The sequence below is a fragment of the Drosophila santomea genome, chromosome 2R (assembly GCF_016746245.2).
Source record: "Drosophila santomea strain STO CAGO 1482 chromosome 2R, Prin_Dsan_1.1, whole genome shotgun sequence".
Lineage (NCBI taxonomy): Eukaryota > Metazoa > Arthropoda > Insecta > Diptera > Drosophilidae > Drosophila > Drosophila santomea.
In genome coordinates this window covers 15290196-15313580 of record NC_053017.2, presented here as the reverse complement: position 1 = coordinate 15313580, position 23385 = coordinate 15290196, and the positions used below count along the sequence as shown (strand labels likewise).

The 23385-nt window shown below is 45.2% G+C and overlaps 4 protein-coding genes across 51 annotated transcripts; 2 read left to right on the top strand and 2 right to left on the bottom strand.

Moving 5' to 3' along the window:
* Positions 1-1083: 1083 nt before the first annotated feature.
* Positions 1084-4323, top strand: LOC120444725 (ras-GEF domain-containing family member 1C). The gene is made up of 6 exons (XM_039624651.1): positions 1084-1262; positions 1430-2380; positions 2436-3173; positions 3233-3376; positions 3438-3643; positions 3707-4323. The coding sequence occupies exons 2-6, from the start codon at positions 1451-1453 to the stop codon at positions 3954-3956; spliced, it is 2268 nt and encodes a 755-aa protein (XP_039480585.1). The 5' UTR covers positions 1084-1262; positions 1430-1450; the 3' UTR covers positions 3957-4323.
* Positions 4246-5001, bottom strand: LOC120444728 (anaphase-promoting complex subunit 10). The gene is made up of 2 exons (XM_039624653.2): positions 4850-5001; positions 4246-4788 (listed from the first exon to the last, which is right to left on the bottom strand). Exons 1-2 carry the CDS (start codon positions 4986-4988, stop codon positions 4340-4342), a joined length of 588 nt encoding a protein of 195 aa, XP_039480587.1. The 5' UTR covers positions 4989-5001; the 3' UTR covers positions 4246-4339.
* Positions 5002-5130: 129 nt separating this feature from the next.
* Positions 5131-5904, top strand: LOC120444729 (U3 small nucleolar ribonucleoprotein protein IMP3). Its single transcript, XM_039624654.2, has 3 exons — positions 5131-5293; positions 5359-5570; positions 5631-5904. The coding sequence occupies exons 1-3, from the start codon at positions 5157-5159 to the stop codon at positions 5825-5827; spliced, it is 546 nt and encodes a 181-aa protein (XP_039480588.1). The 5' UTR covers positions 5131-5156; the 3' UTR covers positions 5828-5904.
* Positions 5905-7156: 1252 nt separating this feature from the next.
* On the bottom strand, positions 7157-22955 carry LOC120444720 (patronin). 48 transcript variants are annotated; one of them, XM_039624598.2, is made up of 24 exons: positions 22779-22955; positions 21911-22148; positions 18929-19240; positions 18772-18860; positions 18577-18712; positions 18270-18520; positions 18106-18206; positions 17041-17193; positions 16077-16181; positions 15590-15829; positions 15272-15334; positions 14784-15066; positions 14338-14710; positions 14169-14270; positions 13790-13936; positions 11623-13323; positions 11267-11503; positions 11012-11210; positions 10741-10815; positions 10417-10488; positions 9752-9859; positions 8618-8818; positions 7531-7813; positions 7157-7464 (listed from the first exon to the last, which is right to left on the bottom strand). In XM_039624598.2, exons 2-24 carry the CDS (start codon positions 21938-21940, stop codon positions 7320-7322), a joined length of 5406 nt encoding a protein of 1801 aa, XP_039480532.1. In that variant the 5' UTR covers positions 21941-22148; positions 22779-22955; the 3' UTR covers positions 7157-7319. The 48 variants fall into 48 exon arrangements, with proteins under 48 accessions (XP_039480532.1, XP_039480541.1, XP_039480534.1 ...); XM_039624607.2 differs by having other exon boundaries at positions 8744-8818; XM_039624600.2 differs by having other exon boundaries at positions 8618-8812.
* Between the last annotated feature and the right edge of the window lie 430 nt (positions 22956-23385).

Below are 23385 nucleotides of genomic sequence, written 5' to 3'. Positions count from 1 at the left end.
TTACTGCCGGCATACGTACAATGTACTGCGAGCATATATAAGAACTTACCCACCCGCAATTAGCCTTGGACTGACTAGCTTGCCTTGGCCAAAAGTAATTTTGCCCAAATGTTCTTATTGGCATAAAATATATGGCATTAAGACAAACTAACACAAAAACTAAAGCAAGGGCTGCCCCCATAACCGGGAAACTTGGTTAATTGCATTAGGCGCTAGGGTATTCCATTACCGACCTTCCGTCGGGCACATCTGCTCCAGCTGTGGGGGTTCCTTTGGGGAAAAGTTGATGGGCAGTGAAGGAGTTCGCCTGCTCATGTGCATACCAAACTTTCCACTTTAAGACCGTTTAACCGAGTCAAAAAGTTTACTTTTCTCTGGAAATTCAATCGAGCCTTTAACACCGCGCGATAACTTACTTTTAAAGAAGTTAAATTTAGTTCGATAAAAGGTAACTATTCAAACACAGCAATATATATACATATATATTTATTAAACATCACCACGTAAAACATACATTACAGTTTCACTCGCATTTTTAATCATTACGAGTTGTTAAATCTGTTAATACTTTACATAAGTACATAATTAATCAACAGACACCCAACTCAAATAAGAAAACTTATTTTCTTAAACTGATTGGGGATCCCCCAAGGACGAACACACCTTCCGCAAGACCGGCAGCCAAACCATTTGATTCTCTTAGTCGGTTATGGATCGGAGAACGGACAGGATTACTGGATCGTCAAGAACCCGTGGGACGATACCTGTAGTAAACAGATCTATTTTCGCCTGTCTCGCAGCCAACACTACTGCTTTATTGGTCGAAATGTGTTCTTATCCCGTGGCTTAAGCAGGGAATCCGAAATTTGTGCCGAAATGTACTAGATATTCGGGTAAAATTACAGGGAAGAATAAATAATTTGGGAAACCAAATATTCTGCGTATAGTAACGGAAAAATCGCTTGACTTTAAAAACCGAATCAGAGCGTTGCCAGATGTCGATATTAAGAGCAAGTAAAGTTAATCGATGTTCGCCTGCATTTCCCCACGGGGGGTATCGATTATTGCCAAATTTGTGTAAACATCGATTGTATCGCTGTACCGAGACAACAATAATAGAAATAAATTAAGTCAATTGGCGAATTAAACTATATTAGGCGCGGCACAACGGCGGAACTTTGATGAGCAGCAGGCGGGAAATGCCGTGACGAAAGGCGGCAGTGCGTCCGATGGAAGGCCACCGCGCAACAGTGTTCCTGCAGGTGTGTCTGCTCCGGAAGCGATGTTCTGATCAGAAGAGACCAGCCCACTTTTGGGAAAGTGGGCGTTGTCACCAGAGCGAGCCGCACGAAACTAAAGCCCCGGCCACCTGCCTTTCTTCCACTGTGTGTGTGCTAATCGAGGTTTCCCCTTGCCCCTTCCTTTCCAGAAATGTACGCGATAGTGGTGCATGTGCATTGCGACTAATCCAAAGAGTCCCCCTGTGGTCATAACGCATTTAACAACCAACGCAGCCAAAAAAGCACGTTTCTCCAGAGATCCCCGTGTATCTGCACCTTCCCCCATCCCAGATAACCCCGCCCAAAGCATGGACGAAGATATCCTGAACGCTGTGGAGTCCATGTTCGGCAAGGACGTCAAGATCGTCGATTGCGAGACCTCTTCGTCGCTGCAGCAGGAGGAGGTGCTGCTGGTCAACGGAGTACCGGTCAAGCTGGATGGCCTGCCGGCGGATGATGCCAGTGCCATAAAGGCAGCTTTGCTGGAAGGACAGATGCCCTCGGTTGAGCACCTGAATCAGCTGCTCTTTCGCGCCGGTTTGGCTCAACAGCCCATTGAGGTAGAGACCTCGTTGACCGTCAAGTCCTCGCTGACCACCACGGAGGAGGTGTTAGTCTCGCGTAACGGACAGATCTTAGACGAACGCACGGTGGAGACCAAGGAGAACTTTAACCACCAGTCGCATCAGAAAGAGATCTGGCATCCTGTCAAGCAGCAGTCGGCCTTGGCTCGTGCCACTCCCGAGAATGCCCTCAAATACCGAACCACTTCGAATTCCACGTTCGCTTCGCAGGCCACTGACTCGGACGAGCGTCCAGGTGATCCCCTGGGCCGGCAGCTGAACCAAACCTTCTCGAATGCTTCTCTTATGTCCAGCAGCTCGGCTATTACGGGATCCGATCAGGTCATCGGATCCGTATCATCGACTACCATTGGGGACAAGAGCTCGAATATAAGCAGCTGCGACTCGGGGCACGATGGCCTCTTCCACAGCGTGTCGATGAGTGCGCCTTGGTCACATCCACGTGACACTTTAACCGACTCCGTGTACTGCGACATTCCCAGCTCTGCAGATGAGTCGGATGCAATTTCTATCCTAGTAAGTTCAATAGGATTTGCTACTCTCCGATTAACTAATAATTTGCCTACACTAGAACACCAACTTGAAGATCACAGAGCCATTCGATTGCCAAACTGCGCCAGTTTACGCCAAAGACATACCCAAGAAGGGCAACCTAGATTCAGTAGTCAGCCTGCTTATCAATCACAACGATAAGGATGTACGATTTGCCTTTCTGGCCTCTTCCCGTTTGTTTTCACCACCACATCAGCTGCTTTCCAAAATCATTGCCAAGACTCATGGAGAGGGGGAAAACCTGTTACGACTTTTAAAGGAATGGCTGGAGACCTGTCCCGGAGACTTTAGCCATGAACTGATGATACAGGAGCTGGAGAAGAAGCGTAATGTAAAAGGATTGGCAGCTTTTTTGGATGGCATTCCACAAGCTTTGGCGCTAAGAGCCGAAAAAGGACGAAGTCAAGTAAATAACCTGCTAACCAAGCAATCGTCGGCCAGCTCGTTAGGACGTCAGAGCAGTATTAAGTCGCTGAAACGTTTTGCCGCCAATGTCTACAGAACAGACAATGTGCTCAACAACTGCAGCAATGTCTTCGAGTTGGCTCACCAACTTTATGCCATCGAGTACGCTTATCTGTCACAAATACGCCTGGAGGAATTTGTGGAAGTGCTAGAAAAGGATGGGCTGAAATCCTGCATAAGCCAAACCAAGGCAGGTACCTTGGGTTCGAATTACAACAGCCAGGTGTCAATCGACAGCTATGTGCAGTGGTTCAACCAACTGAGCTACTTGACTGCAACGGAAATATTAAAGGTCAGGACAGAAAAACTTAAATATTAATCAAATAAGAAGCATACATTTTTCATCAATAGTTGGGCAAAAAGTCACAGAGAGCACAAATGATTGACTTTTGGGTGGAAACGGCTCTGGAATGCTTCAACACGGGCAACTTCAACAGCTTGATGGCCATTCTAACAGCATTAAACCTGACTGCCGTAGCTCGCCTGAAGAAAACGGTGAGTATTCACGAGTAAAACGCAAGCAGTTTGATTTGACTATTATTATTATTGTTTGTAGTGGGCCAAAGTGCAGACGACGAAGTTCGAGGGTTTGGAGCATCAAATGGACCCCAGTTCGAACTTTCTTAACTACCGATCCACCATGAAAGCAGCTGTTTGGCGTTCGGAAAGAGAAATGGCCAACGAAATTGAGCGTGCCATTATCCCATTCTTCTCGCTGTTTCTCAAAGATTTGCATGCCATTAACGAGAGCCATGAAACGAAGTGAGTTTGCGGTTGCATAAATGACCCATGCTAGAAATTAAACAAATTCAAATCCGTTTGCAGATGGGACAACGGAAACATCAACTTTGAGAAGTGCCTTCATTTGGGCACCCAGCTGCGGAACTTTGGCAAATGGCAGCGGCAGGTCTGTCCCTACGGACAGTTGGCCAGTGTGATGTCCTACCTGTTGAAAGCGGAGGTGCTGAGCGATGATCTTTTAATGAAGGCCTCCTACGAGTGCGAGCCACCCGAAAACGACGACGAGAAGGATCACTACAAGACGCTGAAGGCTGCGAAGAAATCGAACACATAATCACCAATCATTAACGACAATCCTCGGGATAGTGCAACATAATACACAACAAAAACACAAAAAAAAAACGATGCAATAATTCTCGCACATTTCCGTTGGCGTTCCAATTTCACATTTTGCATTTGTATCGCGATAAAACAGTAACAATAATAACTCTTACACTTCCATTGTGTTTGTTAATTTGTACTTAAGCTTAGACGACGGTATATATTTATTTGCAATCGAATTTTATATACAAGTGACGGGCATTTAATTAGAAACACCAAAAATATGCATACAATTACTAAAGTAATGTTTTAAATGTTGTATTTTAGCAGTTATATACCCCGAATAATACATAAAAATAAAAGAATTCGATAAATCCAAAGTATTCCCGATATTCCCTAACGAATGGTGGCGAACTTCTGAAAGTCGACCGTGCCAAACTTGCCAAACAGCTCCAGGGGATAATGTTTTCCCTCGACAGGCGCATGGATGCGGATCTGGCGCATGTGGGTGTCCCTGCCATTCTGGTGGTTCGAGATCACTGCAATCTGCAGCATGAAGGTGCGAATGGACTTGACGTTCCCATCCTTTATGGGTATCTGCACCCAGCCAGTGGGCTCGGTGAGGTCCATTACCTGCAACTCCTGCAGATCGTTAAAGTTCGTTCCAGATCGTATAGAGATCCTTGAGGGCGTGTAACTCTCGTCCAGCTTGTAATCCGTGTATATGTAAATCTGGCTGATGTTGGTGCGCTTGTGGAATTGTATGTTGACCAGGTGGGGCAGTTGACCGTCCGACTGCCAATAGGTATCCATGATGTTATCTCGCAGACGCTCTACTCCAAATCCTGAAAGCCGAAGAAAGTTATAAAATTTGTAGTTATTACGTTGTTACGCCAAAAAATTTACCCGGCTTGCAAGAGGAGAGGCTCCAAACAGCTTGTGCGCCCACTTCCCGCACAAAACCCAGGCGCTCCTCGGCCAAGGGATCCTCTTCGCTGCTGGGCAGTGGGTTTGCGGTTATATCCTCATCCATTGAGGCTGCCATTGCAGCAGATACGATTTTAGTAAACTGTCCTTAAATTTTATTAAACAAAAGCCGCTTGAAGACGCACAACTCAGCTGTTTGCTTTGTTGGAACTCTGGTCACACTGCGCGGCCCATGTGCGAGCCGTTCGTAAACAAAAAATTGAATTGCGGAATAAAGTAATTAAAAATGGTTCGTAAACTCAAATTTCACGAGCAGAAGCTGCTCAAGAAGGTGGACTTCATCACCTGGAAGGTGGACAACAGCGGCAAGGAAAACAAAATCTTGAGGCGCTTTCACATTCAGAAAAGGGAGGACTACACCAAGTAACAGACTACTGAGAAACTGAAACGCTCACATATTCAAAGGCTCCTTTATTGTATTCATCTAGGTACAACAAGTTGTCCAGAGAGATACGGGAACTGGCGGAGAGGATAGCCAAGCTGGATGCTTCTGAACCGTTCAAGACGGAGGCCACAACCATGCTCCTAAACAAGCTGCACGCTATGGGAGTTTCCAACGATCAGCTAACTTTGGAAACGGCGGCCAAGATATCCGCTAGTCATTTTTGCCGACGTCGTCTACCCGTGATCATGGTGAAACGTGAGTGCCATCCCTGATTACCACTTGAATTCCATGTAATAAAACCTATTCCCCTGGCAGTGCGCATGTCGGAGCACCTGAAAGCGGCCACAGACCTCATAGAGCACGGACATGTGCGGGTGGGTCCGGAAATGATTAAGGATCCCGCTTTTCTGGTCTCCAGAAACCTCGAGGACTTCGTCACCTGGGTGGATGGCTCCAAGATCAAGGAGCATGTACTCCGCTACAATGATATGCGGGACGACTTCCAAATGTAGACTACCATTAAAATAACCAGTAGAGTAGTAACTAAAGCGTAACTTTCAATAAAACCCAATAAGACTTTGTTAAATAATCATGTTCAATAACTTTATTACATTTTATATAATAATGTTTAGATCTCATTAATATTCATTATTAAGGAGCGAATTGCGCCAAGGGCACAATTGCGCCGACGCGCACATACATATACATATTTATTTTAACCTGATCCCCCGAATTGCCGATCTGCTCGGAATCATATTATAATGGCGGTTCACAGTTGGATTATGCTCTATTAGTTTTTACCCTCACTTCGCTATCTAAAGTCAATCGTGTTGAAATACCTTGCGGATGTTAAAAGTAATATCAGTTTTGGAAACAAGTGAGAGCCAGCGCATTTACACAATAAATTATAAGATAGCAGCGTGGATTGATCGGTCGCTTTATTTATAAAACGGGATGAGTGTGGTTAGGGACTAAGGTGCAGGCAGGTGCATCGAACAGTTGAGCGGCCTAAAAGGTGACTACTGAACAAAGTTAAAAGTAAGATCGATGGCAGTTACACGAGTCAATTCAAGCCAGTATCAGCATTGGAGGCAAATGCATTCGAAATGGTTCTGGTGGTTAGAAGTGCAATACAATTTGTGGAGATTTTAGAGTCTGACTGCTCGTCGTGCAATTGACTTGGCAAAAAGAAATCTAAAAGAACAATGGATTTCCGTTTCAGCAGTCAAAAGTCTTTTTCTGTTTGTATAGATATACATAATTTTAAGTATTAGTTGTATTATTATTCCTTTTTAAATACGCATAAAAAGTAAATATTAATTAGTGTTAAAATAAATAGCTAGTGGCATTAAAATTAGTTTCGACTTTGGCTGCGGCCCATACACGATTTCATTTCCGCCTGCCAAAGGCCAAGAAAAAGTTTTACATGAATAACTTCATAACAATATAAAACAAATTAATAAAAAGGATTTTCTACATTTGTTCCTCATCATCGTACAGCGGAGCTTACTGTTCGCAAACAAAAAATACATTCATTCAAAATTCCATTACATTCTTTTGGCTTTCGAGTGTGCTCTGCTCTGTGTTCTTTCTACCTGCTATATGTTCCTCGTTTACATTTGAATGCTTCTCCTACTGTTTCAGGCTTGCGTGGACAATAAATTCTTAGGCTGGATATATGCATTTATATTCAAAATAAATATTCAATCGCATTGTATTAATCACTACAATATTTTTCGTAAATTCCGATTTGTTGTTCTTGAAACATGTGCAAATAGTATTTAGCCGTATATGCCCCGATGAACACCAAAACCCCGCGACCTATAGAAAAACATTGGGTATATGTTTTGTTATGTTTCCATAGATGTCTTAATGCGCAATCTTGTAGAATAGTGTTGCTCCGACCAAAAACCGCGCCAAGCGCCCGTTGGCCCAACCGCTCCACTGCTGCCTCCTTCATTCTTGCATCCGAATCGATGCCATTCAAAATACTCAGACCGCCGCTTAGATAACAAGCGCCATGTCTTTTTTGCTGGGCAACTGCACCCGCTTGCCCTGCCACAGGGAGTTGTGTATTGTGAAGGCGTCGATGGTCACTGTCAGATGCTTGGTGTGCACTTGCGAGAAGCACTTGCCTCCTGAGTTATATCTGCAGGGATGGGGATACAATGCGTTTGAGAAATCTCAGAATATAGGGGAATAGTAATTCACTCACTTGAAGAACTTGTCGAACATGACTTCTTCGACTTGACTAGGCCCAGTACCATACAGCTTGGTCACCTGGTCCGTTTCCGGCTGGTAGCTGTAGAGGGCGCGGAACTGGCAGCCAGCATCGCGGAAGAGTACCAGGAAGTGCTTCGCCTCCGAGCGCGCTATCTTCTCCAGCACTTTCTGTTTGGCCTCGCGGTTGACAACGCCGGGAAAAACACAGTATTCAACGGCATTCAGGATGATTCCACGATTCGATTTGGCCGCTGGTTGCTTATAGAGTTTAGGACCTGTGGATGCAGTTCAGATCAAGTTAGAAAAGTGGATGGCACATTCGGATATTTTCGGATATCTCCTTCTACTTTTCGGTGGTAATGTCAAGCTTCTAGATTCTATATGGTAAAATCTTCTAGTCAATTTATCAAAATGCAGGATACGTGCAAGATTTAATGCAAACGCATGTGAAGCTACGGGATCCAATTTTTAGATACTAGGGAGTAGTAATCAAAATCATAAAGACAATTCTTAAATAAAAACATTCTGACAAAAAATAACAAAAACATAAAGCCTGGCTTAAGCTGCGTAACTTATAAGCAAATACAAGTTAACAGTGCTTGCAATTTTGTTTTTAGTATTTCAAAGTGAATCTGGTTAATCTTGTAACTTTTGCGGTGTTCTTATATCACTAAGAACACATATCTGGGTTTCATTTGAACATCGAAAGTCGTGGATTTGACGACGTTAGGAAAGGTAACAGGTGGACGAACGAAGAATCGGATTCTACAGACTGTCGCAGCCCTCTAGAACTTGTATATCTATGTAGAACTCATATGTATGTCGAATAAATAAGGTGCATTCTGCACAGAGTATGCCAATTCGTAATGAATGAACAAACCGATAAAATAACAAAATTCTGAAATTATAATGAGGCGTTCCAACTTAGGTAGTACAGATGCAGGTGAGGCAGATGACCAATGGTGTATGGATTGGTGGAAGGTGATTAGATAACTTAGGGTTGATTTGATTTTTGTATTGGTATGGCTTGTATGATTTGGTTTCTGATTGTTTTGAAGACGAGAGAGAGAGATACAAACCCGAATATTCCATGTTCAAATTCGGAGTTAAAGAGAAATCGCTGGATCCATCATCAAATCCGCGACGTTTCGATATCAAACCTGGCGGCAATGAGCCCGGTCCGGAGGGAGATGGCATATGCCTACCTGAAGCGCCCATTCCCATTCCAGGCGACGGAGCACGCCTCGGCGGAGTGGCGCGTCCCAGTCCCGAATCTGTGTCTAACCGGCAAGCAAGAGAGCAGGGTGGAATCCGTGTCAGTCGAGGCATTCAGCGGGCGGTCACATGCACAATACAGATTGGATCAGAACGGGATCACCCAGGTCCATGCAGGTGATACCAGTCGATGGATGCGTTATTGTTAGTCACCAGTCACGAGGATGGAGTTCGATGGCGAGTTCGATGAGTTCGTTTAATTCGGTTAATATTTGATTGTATTGTTGTTGGTTAATTTCAAGATTCGTTTTTAGACAAGTTTGAGGAAAGAAAGAGGAATAAAAGAAGAGAATGTGTGCACAAAATTTAATTAAGCAATTTCGTAGATCTCTTAATAGCTAGTTGATCATGATCTGGATTAAAATCGAAAAATGTACTGATTAGTGTTGGCGGTGCAGATGTTTGTATGAGTGTATTTCTTTGTGCTAGTGTATCCCAAATCTCACAAGTAAAGTAAGCAAATTCGATCGGTTGACAGTATGCCGGCACCAAGTTGCGCATATAAAGCTGTAGAAACCAAACCCAGACCCCGCAAATCATCTGACGAACACAAGAAAGCTTGAGAGGAGACCAGACCACCACCACCATCACCACCGCATCATGGTAAGGAACGTGGAAAACCGAATCATTCCAGTGAAAGGTTTCAAACTAAAATCGTAAAGCAGCAAAGAATAGTATATTCAAATATGTACATAGAAATGAATAACAGAGTACAAAAGGAGAATGTGAAAATGACTTATCACCACCAAAGATACCAGAACCAAAGCACAATCACAGGTTTAACCAAAAGATACCACTAGAAATAACCAAAACAACTTCAACAGAAAGAAAGTAGCACACAGGTAAGTACTTAATAGGATAGAGAGTAGAGTATTGGGGTAACAGAGAAAGGTAACAGGCAGGCAGCTTGATTGTTGCTGCTGTGGAACGCTTCTTACCGCACAGATTCATTAGCGAATTGGACTTTCGGCCCCGGAAATTAAGCGTGCTGCCCTTAGCGACGGAGATACGCGACAGAGTGCGGCCCCTTTCTACGCCGGCTGGCTCTGAAATCAGGTGGAGTCAGGTCACGAAAGACGCGAGCCGAGTGCATCAGTATACAGGTGGAACACATGATTCTTATTCATTCGCAATTCGTTAACACAAATGAATGGGTGGCACAAAATGAGGTATAAATATCGTAAATCAAACTTATCACCCGGAACCCCCGCAAACCACCAAAAACCAAAAACCAAAAATTCATCTTCCAAATAGTAGCCCCATAAACCAGATAAATAAAAGTAATAAAAATATCTGATATGTGTATATCCTCAACCGCGCCTCAGGTCCACTTTTCAGCTCAGGTGCAATCTTTTTGGCAGTGCATTGGATTAGTTGAGGTTGTATGCAGTTTGCTGTTAGCCATAAATCAGTACTTGAACCAAAATCAAAACTTGTTAGTTAAAGACAAACCATAAAAAACTGTTAGCGCTGGAGCGTTTCAACGTTCGTTTTCTTAACATTTCTTAGCGTGTTCGAATGCGAATTGGTGAAATTAAACAGAGGGAAATTAAAAAAAAAAAAAAGAAAAGAGAACTAAGTGGGCGTGTTATCCATCACCAACCTCTGGAAGTTTTGTACGATCCCCGTCGTCCAATCGGAGTTGAACTTGTACTGGGATAATCATCGGGTGACTCTGTTTAAACGAGATTAGTTGTTATGGCTTATCAAATAGGTTGTCTAAATACCATAGTTATAAAGAAAACTTAAAGATACATTTAGATAGAGGTGCAATTCAAATAGTTAGATTCTAAGACCCATTTATCGGAAAGTGACTAGATACCAAATCAACTTAAAGTGTAACTAAACATGCTTAACTTAGATCAAACTACAAAAGATGAAATATAAAACAATGCAATGACATTAAAATAACAAAAACATAAATTACCTTTTACAGTGAGGGAGTCTTGCGAGCCCCTGTAGTAATCTCTTTTCATTGAATTTGAGCTTAGTTGACCGTAGCCTGTTAAGTTCAAATTCAAAACGAAACGAAAAGTTAACAAATTAGCAGAGGAATAAATCGAATATAGGTATAGCTGAACAACATAAAATAAATCAACAAAATATATAGAACTTTCAGTGCGCCGAAATTCCTAAGTGTCTGAAATCGATTATTGCGACGTGCTTGTTTCTCTTTTTTGCCCCGATAAATGGCTCACCAGTTAGATTCGAGCTTGAGCCTTTTTTGCCCCGACTAGAGATGCTTGAAGCCTCGCTGATGTCCACGCTGGCATCGTCCACGTGAATTGTCTTCGGTCTGGGACGCGTGGTACGCTGCTGCCTCAGCCGCGGGGTCGTTGAGGTGGATGAATGGGATTGCAGCTTCACGTGCAGATCGGGCCGATCCAGGGTTTTACCCTATAAATAAAACAAAGTATAAGTTTACGTATTGTTCAAGTAGAGCTCTCTTGTACCTCTCGCTCGGCCTCTTCAATGGCTTTCTTGAGTCTGTGCTGCTCCAAAATGGCCGCTCGCCGTGCCATTTGCTCCTCCTTCTTGCGCGACCGTTCCTCCTCCTTCTCGCGCTCCTTTTCTCGCTTCTGAGAAGCCTCAATCTCTTTGCGCGCCTTCGCCTCCTCCTGTTGCTGGCGACGTTGCAAAGACAGCAGCATGATTTTCTCCTTGCGCCGCTCCATCTCATCTACAGATTCCTGGAAGCATATAAACGATTATGCTTAATATGGAAATTACTTATTGTGCTTGCAGATCCCCCTGCTAATTTGATGGTCAAAACGACTTTTAACCCACAAGACCCAGTTAGCGCTCTTACCGGATCCAAATTGGTGGAATCTGCTCCGATGACCAGTGCCTTGTTCTTGGCCGCCTCTGCATTGTTGCTGCTCTGTTGGAGTCGCGTGGGCGACATTGGTTGTTGCGTCTGCTGCGGTGACTGATTGCTGACATCGTCCAAGTGGCGACGTTCGTTACTAGTTGGTGACATTGCTCCAGATACGGCCAGCTGACGCAGTTGGATGGGCGGCTCATCCGTGTACTTGTTGTACGTGGCATTTCCGGGAGATTTGACACTATTGGAGTTGTTTAGGCCATGGATGCTGTGCCTGGTCACCGGTTTGCTGTTGACATCATCATTTCCAAATCCAATATTGTTGTTGTTGTGCAGATGACTAAGCGATTCACGTTTCAGGGTCGCCTGATTATCGACGCTGTCCCTACTGCCCGGTGGAGACTCCTTTTTGGGCGATCGCTTGGCGCGCAGAGGTGGCTTGGGTCGTTTGGGCTGCTCATCGTCGAAGGAGATGTAGAAACCCTTCTCGGGCGGCTGGTCCTCTGCACCGGGAGCTGCTGCCATGGCTCGGGGATCCTGGAAGCTGTTGGCTTGGATGGAGGGACGGGATGGCGAGGGTATGCGATAGGTGAGATTGCCGCTGGTGATATTCAGCTTGTTGGAGATCATCTCCCCGCTGTCATAATCCTCCGAGCTGCTGCCTCGTCCGCTGTGGCCCTGCAACCGCTGTTGCTGCTGCAGTTGCTGTTGGTGTTGCTGCTGCTGCTGGTGCACAAAGTCGGTGATGTGCGTCGACTGCATTGATTCGATGATGTTTCGCTCCAGCTCATCAACATCCTCCTCGTCACCGATAAAGCAAATACTCTGCGGTGCCATCATGTCCTCTTGCTGCATTGGCATACCCATGGGCATTCCCATGTTTTGTGGTGCCTTGGGCGAGCGATTGTCTCGCAAATTGGTCAGCGATTGCTGGCGCTGCACGCCATTGGATCCACTAACCTGACGTTGGCCATGCTGTGGCGAGGCCTGTACCTGAAACAGGTGCTGTAGCTCACCACCACCACCGCCACCGCTCCCTCCGTTCTGGTGCAGCATAAAGCTGCCAGGACTCGGAGCTCCTGCACTTGAGGGCGGCCTGTTCATCCAGGTCTGTTTCTGCTTCTGGTGCTGCTGCGTCTGCCAGGCATTCACATCCACCAGGGAAGGCTGGATCTGTTGCTGTTGCTCATAAGCGGCGGCTGCTGCAGAGTGGGCCCAAGTCCTACGCTGGGGATGCGGATGAGCTTGTGGCTGCGGCGATGACTCATGCAGGTAGAAGTGGTTGGTGGGCTGCCCGTAATCGTCGTACACCACGCTGCTCCGATACTGTGGAGCTCCGCCGTATGGCGAGTGGTTACTGTGATTGTACGCCGCCCCGTTGTCGCTGTAGATGCTCTGCGGCTGTTGCGTCTGCTGCGGCATGTAGTGCGCGGGCTGCGGCGGCGACATATACTGCCCGTGCTCGTTGACGTACTGCATCGGTTGTGGCATTGGCATGGGCTGCTGCTGCTGATGGTGGAGCTGCTGCTGGTAGGGATCGCGACTGGGCGGACGGGAGCTGTATGCGCTGACTGGGGCGTTGTAGGCCTGCGGAATATGGGGCGATGAACCAAAGCTTTGCTGCATGGGTCTCTGCTGCTGGTAGTGATGATCAGCCAAGTGCTGCTGCGACCCATAGGTCTGCTGCTGTGGATGCGCGGTTAGTGAGGATAACGTGTGGGCAGGTGTCGAGTTGCAGATTTCAAGAGTGTTGCGTGTTGCGGGGAACAAAACAAATTTGGAACGAGATCAAAGAACAATTTGTTAGTTGACGAACGTGCATTATTGGGATTCATTTGCCACCAGTTAACAAATAACACTTTTTCGATTTTGGGACAAAACGGGTACTTTTAGTAAAGAATCGGGCTAGTGATTACTGCTTTTCAACTATCATGATTCCAAAAAATTGTTTAATGACCATTAAACAAAGATCGTAAGCCAATATATTCGCTTATTGAAATTTCAATTAGATTTTAGCAGTAATCACTTAACAGTTCTCAAAATTCCCAGCCAATAAACAAAATAAAACAGTAAGCATTCCACATCCTTCGTTAATTTGGGCAGCTGCTGCAAAGCGCTTGAGGTCGGACGGTGTTATGGGCGGATGGATTACCTGGTTCAGCATGTTGGCTATCTGCTGAGCCTGCATGAGCTGTTGGGCTTGGAGGTGTTGCGCCTGCATTTGGCTTTGCTGGGTGGCCAGGCGGTGGATATCCTGCTGGATATCCTGCAGGTTCATGTTCATGATGGCGATACTTTGCTGCTTATTCCACATCCCGGCGATTAAGTGGCAAGTTAATGTGAGTTGGTTGGTTAATGGGCGTGTTTTGAGTTGTGTATTTGTTGCGTGTAAGTATGTGTGGATGTAGAAGCAGGCACAGACACAAAATGTGGGTAAAAGAGAGACACAGGCGTTAGACATAAATTTTCTGGCACTCGGATTGTAATGGTTAGACGGGGAGGAAGAGTGGAAGAAGTCTTGTCACACCCACCTGGTACTTGTCCAAGTCCACGGGATCCATATCAGGCGTGCGCTTTGATTCGTTGCTCATTGTCTCCCACTTCATAACGTCCGGACACGACTCCAAATCCTCCTGCGAATACATTGAAATAAGCTTTCAGATTACTTATCAAGCTCTAAACTGTTGACTCAACGCCTACCTTCTCCTGGTGCCTCATCAAAGCCATCTCGATCTTGCGCTTGTCCTGCTCAATGCGCCGCCGCTTCTCCTCCAGTTTCATTCGTATGGTGGACAACTTGCTGGCGTTCTCCAGTGAGCGCATATCGTCGTCTCCCACATCCAACTGCCAGGCAGCCGGACTTGCTGGCATGCTGCTTGTCGAGGATTTGCGAACGGGCGTGCTCTCCGGATCGTAAGCACTGGTGGAGCGGGTATCGTTGTATGCATCTGGTGTCATGCCGCTGTTGCTGCTGTAGTCTTTGTCGCTGGAATGTTGCTTGTGCCTAGCCACCGGCAACGGGCTGCCCGCATTCGAAAGATTGTGCGACGACACCGTGGGCACATTGTCGACACTGTTGATTGGGTTAAATGGAAAATTGTAATCAAGCACGGTTTATAAATAAAAGCAAACTCTCAATGACTCACCTGACTTGCCGGCGCATCGAATACTTTTCCGTTTCACGATCCTGCTTCTCAGAGCCGGAATCCGTATCGTAGCCCAACTGCAACGTGCCCCTAGCATCGGCAATCGAAGAGCGAACGGCCACAGCGGGTTCAACTGGATAACTACCCACACTGGTGTTGGACAACTTGCGTTCCCTGTCGCGTTCGTATCGTCCCAGCGTGTTCAGCTGATCCTGGGAGCCACCAAAGTTCTCGATGGTCAGCTGGGAGTCCTCGCTGGAAGAGTTCCTGCGCGAGCGACGACCTGAAAGTGCACAAGAGTGTTAGTAAGTCGACACTAAAAGTTTGTCACAACAACAATGGGATCGGGATCGAGAGCTTGAAGGACATGTAATAAAGCTAAAATTAACCATAACACGAACTAAATTGCATTCAACGTAACACGCACAAATGGATAACTACGTTTGATACAACGATTCTGGGTCAGCAGTGACAGAGTTGGCTCATACCTGCAAAGCTTGGCCGGCGGCTCTGTTCCCAGTTACTTGGTCGACCCGCAGCGACAAAATCGCCTATATGATTCGGTTCGAGAGCAAAACAAATCAGAAGTAAATGAAAAGAAGATAAAACAAATTAAATAATAATAATAAATGAAATCAAATTAGTGACTTGTATGCAGCAGAAACGAAAATCATTTCAAGTTGCACTTTAACTGGAGTTTGGTTCAAGTAATTAACCAGTTCCCACATGACAGAGCTAATAGCACGTTCGACCGCCACATACAAGTCGTCTGAGAAATTAAGAAATCAACTGCAAGCTGGGCAAACCTCTCTCGTCCGCCTTCGACTCAACATTGGTCTTTTCTTTAGCCTGGCGCAAGCGAGCCGGAACCAAGGGCTCCTGCTGCTGGATTTGGAGCTGCGACTGGGATGGGTGCTGCTGCAGTGGCTGCTGCTGGTATTGCTGCTGATGCTGTTGATGTTGATGTTGCTGCTGATGGAGCTGCTGCTGCTGCGAGTGCATGGAGGCGAGTGTGGTGATGCCACGCGACTTGTGCACCACGAAGGCTGCAGGTTGATGGCGGGGAGCGGTGGCGTTGTGGTTGTTTGGTTGGTTGGTTGGTGGTTAAGCGTGTGTGGGTCGGTGGGTGGTGAAAAGAAAAGTTACAAAATTTAAATTCAATCAGAAACCAATAAAACATCGAGTTTCAGTGTCTGTGTGCAAATGAAGAGCAAACAGAAACAGAAACGTACACAAATTAATGGAAATAATAGGTAGTGAGAAATAATTAAGTAACAATAATAAATAATTTACCTTCGGCATGATTACCGTCAAAATTATTTGACTGAACCGTCTGGTATTCGTTGGGCGGGGTTGATCTGCGATTTAAGCCGCCGCCAAATGAATTCGAGTGCGGAACTAAATAATATACAAAAATTCACAGAAACAGAAAAAAAGAAAAAGTAAATAAATAAAATCAATTTGTTCAGCTTGCGAGGTAAATGAACTTGAATATTTCGGTTGGTTATTCATTGACTCGTTGCATCGGAAGCGGGCAAAAGCAAACACACAATTCAAAAGCAGAAACAAGGTGAATCGCAGTCCGTGGATGGGTGCCAAGTAAGCTGAGATGTACCCCATGAACCGGGCAATTATGCCCAGGGGAGTCTAGTCGGTCTAAAGCCTAATACTTTCACTTTTATGAAGATGCATTTCAGACACACTATATATTTTGGTTTTATATTTTTACACAAACATCTATGAGTTTTGTCGGTATTTACATATGTCCCATGTGTTCCAATTCTCCCGTGATTTCTTGCCCCGATTTCCCTGTCAAATAGGTCAAGTCATGTTCGGTCATGGTGCTTGGAGAATTAAGATGGCAAAATGCATAGTCTAGGTACAAACATTTCTACTGATCGATCTGATGAGTGGTGGTGCACTTACGAGCTCGACGCACATTGCAAAGCATCTGTGCAACTGTGCGACTGTGCGACATTGCTTGGTACTTAGACTATATTAAACTTGTGATTATTATCAAACATCTGCATGTCATATAAATATTGTTCGATTTCCTTGGCTTAGCACCAAGAAATAATCAATTAGACAAACAAACGAACAAACAAACAAACTGAATGCTGAATGTGAGCAGAACAAGCAAATAGAAAACAAACAAATGGAAATGGAAACACATTCATGAACAAACGAAGGAGGATAATCGAGATTCGGGAAATTGGGGTACACAGAAAATGCTCGCATAGAAAATTTGAAGTAAAACCTTGGAACGGTGGTCGGTTCTGAGGCGAGCCTACGGGCGGCTGGTCGAGATCGCTGCGCAGATCGGGAATGGGTGTGACGGGCTGCACTGTGAGGCCCCGTCGATGGCAGATCCCGTGCTCATTGGCGCCCATAGTGCGCCGGGCGATGACATCTGGATATCGTCGACACACGGGATTGGAGAGTGGATCAATCGAGAAGAACATGGCACGTTGTACGTTGAGTGTGGTTTTTCATTTGGTAAGTGTGTGTGCGTGTAGAAGTATTTGGTGTGTGTGTGGTTAGGGCCCAAATTATTGGTGGATTTATTGCGGTTACGAGTGGCAAGAGGAAGCGTTTTGCATAAAAACAAAGAAAGAGATTCAAGTACAGAGTTGGTTTATTTGATTTGGCTTGTTTTTGAAATGTGGAGAATTTCACTACTTTTGGGTGGGATTGGGTGATTGCTAAGTTGATGAAAATTACATATGATTTCATGTCGATTTCCTGGAGGACTCGGTGATTTACAAACGAAAATAACCACAGGAACTATACAGTTACGTAAATAAGATTTGCCTAGATTTCTGCGGTTTTACTGACCAATCTTCTCCTAAAAGGTGCTTCGCGGTTGATCTTAAACGGAGACTTATTTGCGGCGCAATCAAGGCAATCTGTGAGCTGTGAAGCGCTCTAAATTCCAAGGTACTTAATAAGCTCTCTGTGACTAAGTGATGGATGCTTTAACTTTTCGCTGACTAGTATTATTTGAGTCACTCAGCTATCCAGTTGAATGCAATTCGTACATTTGTATACTGGTACTATGACTAATTACTCTCTTGTTGTTAACCAATTCATTGTAATAAAACCAAGAATAATATTTAAAGCAAATTATAGAAAAAACGAAGACAAAACGAAATGCAAAACAAGAATACTTCGGATACACTTGGACAACAATACATGCCCCGGACTGATACTCAAACACAGGCAGGCCAATCTTTTGGAGGTGAGATCAGGGTTTTGGCGGATAGATGCGATGCGGTGCAGAGTTTTGGGAATGGATACTTGACAAGTGGCGAATTTCACTTACCCTGACCATCCATGCCGGGGTAGCAAACACATTTTGCCGGGTGTATCTCAAACAGATTGAACAAATCCGTCAGCAACACTACCAGATTAAGTTTCATGGATCTGAAATAAAGCGATATTACATTATTAAAATATTTGCTCTTTATAGGGAAACTTAGTAGCTACCCGCGCATGTAGGTCACATCCTCGGGCGTCATATGCATCACGGTATAGGGCAGATGCTTCTGCGAGAAATTGCAGACCAGCAGGATGTTGTGAATCGAGTCCTCGACGGCGGGCAGATAGTTGATCCGCACACTCGTCCACGGCACCACCTTTGGGCAGTAGTACGAGATGAGCAGTGCCAAGCAGATTCCATCGCACAGATCCTGGAAGTCCCTTACAGGTGGTATATCCGGGGTCTGCAGACGAGAACCCTGTGGTTTTTTAATTGATAAATAACGCGGTGTGGGTAAGGGAAGTGGCAACTCACATTATCGTCGGGCAGTCCTGCGTCCACCTCCTTGATAATGCGCTTCTTCAGTGCGGCGCAAGCATGTGAAATCCAGCCCAGCAGAGCTTGCTCGTAGGACTGGCCAGTGGGCGCCTGATAGTTGTTGCCAGATATTCTGCATTGTTAAAGGAAATATTAAATGGACATTATTTGAATATCAATCAGCGCCCTTACCTTCGTATGGCCGCCATGACGCGGTCACCCGATGATATTTCCTTCGCATACAAAACCATCAGCGATTCTATCACAGACATGTGGGCGTTCTGAAAGCGTTAAAACCGAACAATAAATTAGTGAGAAGTCATAAAGATGGGAGCTTAGATCTACTCACAATTCGCAGCGGATTGGTTTGAATTAATACCGTTTCGGTAATGGGCATGTCCGCGGATTCGGCCACGGGAACTCCCTTGCGCGCTAGCGTCTGTATTATTGACCAGTGGTTCATGCTTTGGTAGTTGGGATCTGAGTACAGATTGGCCAGCGTCTGGCAGTAGAGCGTGGCATTGCCCAGCTCCACGATGATTTGCGGCTTCAGGCGCTCCTGATTCTCATGGTCGCGGTAGAAGGGCTCCTTCAGGTTGTCCGGCACGCGATTGTTGAACGCCTTCGAGAGCAGCCATTTGACGGAAGCACGTTGACGAGCCTGCGATGGAGTGATGGGAAAGAGGGTGTGTGTGTGAGTGCATCAGTAGAGATTGCGATAATGTGAGAACATTCTGTGCAGCAAGTGGTGGCACCCAACCCATTCCCATTCCCAGTTCCATTCCCGTTCCACGTCCAAGGCCAAGAGAAGCCTGCGTAATAAATGCACTATAACTGCATCCTCTGCGGATTGAATGACGGGCCTTTTCTTAGCAATTAACTAGCGCACTCTGAAGTGCTTTTGTATCTGTATCCACGCCTGTTGCTGCTGCATCTGCCAGTATTTGTATCTGTGCGCGAATGAAGCCATGCGTACAATCTTCAATATGAGTTCGATAAACTCGCTCGTGTTTGGCTTGGCGTGCGCCGCCAGCCGCCTTCCTTTGTTTTTTTTCCCCCCCAAACTCTTTTGGATTTTGGGGCCAGGCAGGGAGTGGCTGGGTAGTGAAGGGGTTGCTGGTCGGATGGTCACTCAGCATGAAAGACTCCACAAGCGGGGCAGTCGCACAGCACAACACAGCACAGCACAGCCTGCCTTCTTTGCCGCTCCGTTTTTAGAATCATCTCGAGTGCTGCCATGTTTTGCCAGCCAACCACCCATTTCTTGTTGCACTCATAATCACAATTCTGCTCTATTCCGAATGGCCTCTTCTTGGTCTAATTGAAACTGGGGGAAAGGCAATCAAAATAGATTCTCAAGAGGGACACTGTCGCTGTTGCAGATGCGGAAATTGGTTCTTTATCGTTTGAATCCAATGCAAAATATGTTCCAACCAGAAGGGTGTCGTATCAAAGAGTTCTTAAACATGTGCCTCTGTCTGATTAGAAGTAGAGTTTTATCTACATTTTGTAGACCCCCTTTTAATGTTAGAGGGATTACAATGAATATGAAAGTAAACAGAAAACAGCAGGCATAGGTTGGAGATAATTTTCAGCAGAAGATAAGGTAAAACTGAGAGAGCTAAGTTCATCAATCCATTAACTCATTTTGATTTCAGCATGCCTTTCGTATTTGCTGCCATAATTTGTCTTCTAGACCGTCTGTATTATTGGCTTTCATTCCATAATTTTCAAACGGGTTTCTTACAAAATCGTTGCATGAAGTCATCAATAACTGTGTCAGAGAATCTGACCGAAGTGGTTCGATTCTTTTGTATACCCAAAAGTAGTCGAAAAGAATGTGCTCTTGGGCGGTTTTCGGATTAAATACTTGTTACAAAATGCCATAAATAATTCAAACTGGATGAGGAGGAAAAGCGCACTGGCGGGGAAAACAATATTGGCGTAGGTCGTAGACCGACCAGCTATGCGAATTGGTCAACAGGTGGAGGGAAAACCTGTTTGCCCAGCGAAGCGCTTTCCACCAAATGCAAGAAGCTGTCCGCAACATAATTTGAATGGCCAACGAGACGGAAAAACTCTGGCTGCACTTTGCATTGACTCGCGGGGAAAATGTCTAAAACTCAAATTTCAAAAGACCGTGGAAGCAATTCGAAGAAAAACAATAAATGAGTGCTGCTTTGCACGCCCACCATGAACAAACGAACGATGGATGGATGGCATATTTGTATTCAAGCATACACACGAAAAAACATTAGCTCATTTAACGAGCATTATGTTGCTGAAGGAGTAATAGTTAAAAAGCTGCTCTTGATGAACTAGTGTTTACTGAGATAATTATTCTATTTAAGAAAAAACTACATGATGAATATGATGATTTATTGCTGTTTAATTTAGAGAGGTTTTTGCCCTGTGCGCAAACATTCCCAGCACATGTTTGTCATAAAGTTTCAGTTGCTGTTGAATTTTTTCAAATGTCACAAATTGGAATTGGCGCGGCTTTATGGTTTCATTATCTAGCCGAACGTTGCTTGTTTTTGGCATTCCAGAGAATGGGCAGCGATATCTGCGGCTAAATATAACAAAGAGTGCTGATGAAGGAAAGCGGGCAAGAAGTGAGTGCTCCGCTTGAGTCAGCGACTCGATGTTCAAATGTTTGAATGTTTGGATGTTTGAATGGGGCTTAGCCATGGGTTCGGCGGGCTGTTTGCTCTTGCTGGCCAAGAACGAGACTCTGGCGCGACTTTCTAGGGAGTTGTCTAGGGGAAAAGTCGGTGTGCACGCAAGGTCCCAAACTTCGGAGCAGAGTGTTAGCTTTTCTCCCTTTGCGCCTGACATTCGCATGCGTAAGCCGTTTTTTCTTTTTTCATTTTTATTTGTTTTTTTCTTTTCATATTTAGCGATTAGGTCATGCAACAGCGGCCAGCTCAAAGCGAGAAAAACGATAACAAATGCCTAATCGTTGGGGTAAAGCGTATTTTCCGGCTTTGATTTTCCTGCTGCAGTTTTATGAATGGAAGCTGGCTGCTGGCTACTAGCGGCTGGCTGCTGGCTTTATTTTCCGATCAGCACACCCCACACAACTACCGGTTGTAGTTGTTTGCATTGGCCATCGAAACCAGTCGATTGGTAAGTAGGTGTCGGTCGCATACTAAGCGCTAAGTTGCCGAACGGCATTACCTCAGCGCACCATTTTGGCCAAGAGAGTAGGTGTTTAGGCCCGCTTCGCCTCCGTTGGAATGTTAATGAGTGCTTTTTGTTTTTAACTCAATTATGAGTCTGTTTTACGCTTTACACGTATGGATTCGGGAAGCCTTCTGGCTGCGCTTACCTGTCGTATTTCCTGTGTTTCGACATCCATGCTGACGGATTTTCCTGCGACGGACTTCGGCTCTCCGACGCCCGCCACTTCACTTTCCGCACTTTTTGCACTTTTTGCACTATTCGCACACTTTGTTTGACCACAACACACCGCTTTTCCTTTTTACTTGTCTCTTTTGCGTGCAAGCGAGTGCGTGTGTGTGTGTGGCGTGGAGTTTTCCTCAGCTTAGGTGATTTTCACTTGGAGCCTAAGCACAAGAAAATACAAAAACACGATTGGCACTTTGTCAAACCACTTGGAAATCGAAAAAAATAACTAATTGCGCACACGCATTGCCAGCGATTTTTTCGGGGGGCGGGGCAGGGAAAAAGCTTAAAAGGCAAGCGGACAGCCGAAAGAAAATGTGAATCATTCACGGAGCGCGACGGTGGGTGGTGGGCGGGGGTGGGGCTGCAGTGCGACAATAACAGAGAACACTTTACAGTTGCCTGTTCGCTTTTCTCGAGATGCTGCTGCATCAGCTGTTGCGATTTGCTCGCCTGGCCAAGCCATTAACGCACTTTTCAACCCGTCGCAGTGTGCAACCGCCCATCCATGGTATAATTAATGTTTTCCCAATCCGTTTTAAGCTAGCAAGTTTCCGATTTTCTTTGGGGAACCGCCGACTTAAGTAAATGAAAACATTTTCCTTCGCCTCGCACTGTTGTTGTCCGCCGCCCGCTGTTTGCCTCTTTGTCGCTCCCGCTGCGCTGGCAATGCTGCTGCGCGACACTGTTAGTGTGGTACTGCTCGCACACACAGCGAACGAGTGGTGACCGAAAAAGCTGTGTATGTGCGCGCGGGTGTGTGTGCGAGAGTGAGTGTGGGGCCTACGCACATTTGGGATGTTTTTCGCACTGATTTGCCGCACCGACGACTTTCGCATGCATTTCACACGGTTCGCGCTCGTCCCCGCTGCATTTTTCAACAGCTTTAATACTACAAATTGGGCTTATATTGAGGAAATCACGGACACCGAACTGCTCTAAAATCTTACAAATTTTCATGTGAGAGATGGAACCCAAACCGATGATTAGTTAATGCAATCGTTTTTGGCTATGCGGAAACAAATCGATTGCTCTTGACTTTTGAAAAATCGGTTGTAAATTCTTTAAAACTTCCATCACTATAATTGCAAGCGGGAAAAATGTTATTATGGGAAAAACGAAAAAATTATTTCTGCCAGGTCATAGGTTGCCTAATACAAATTGACTTATAATAAATTATTGTATGTACTTGACATACAAATTTCTGATATTTGCCTGTTTCAACACATTATTAACACCAAAAGGGTTTTTTAGGTCACCTGGCGTCCACCTAAGATATTGTTGTTGAAGAATCCGTAAGAAAAGCAAATATTATTGACATTGCTGTCAGGCGTAGAAAGTGCAGTATAAATTAATGTATATATGTACATATAAGTATTAATAACAGTTCCTCCGCCG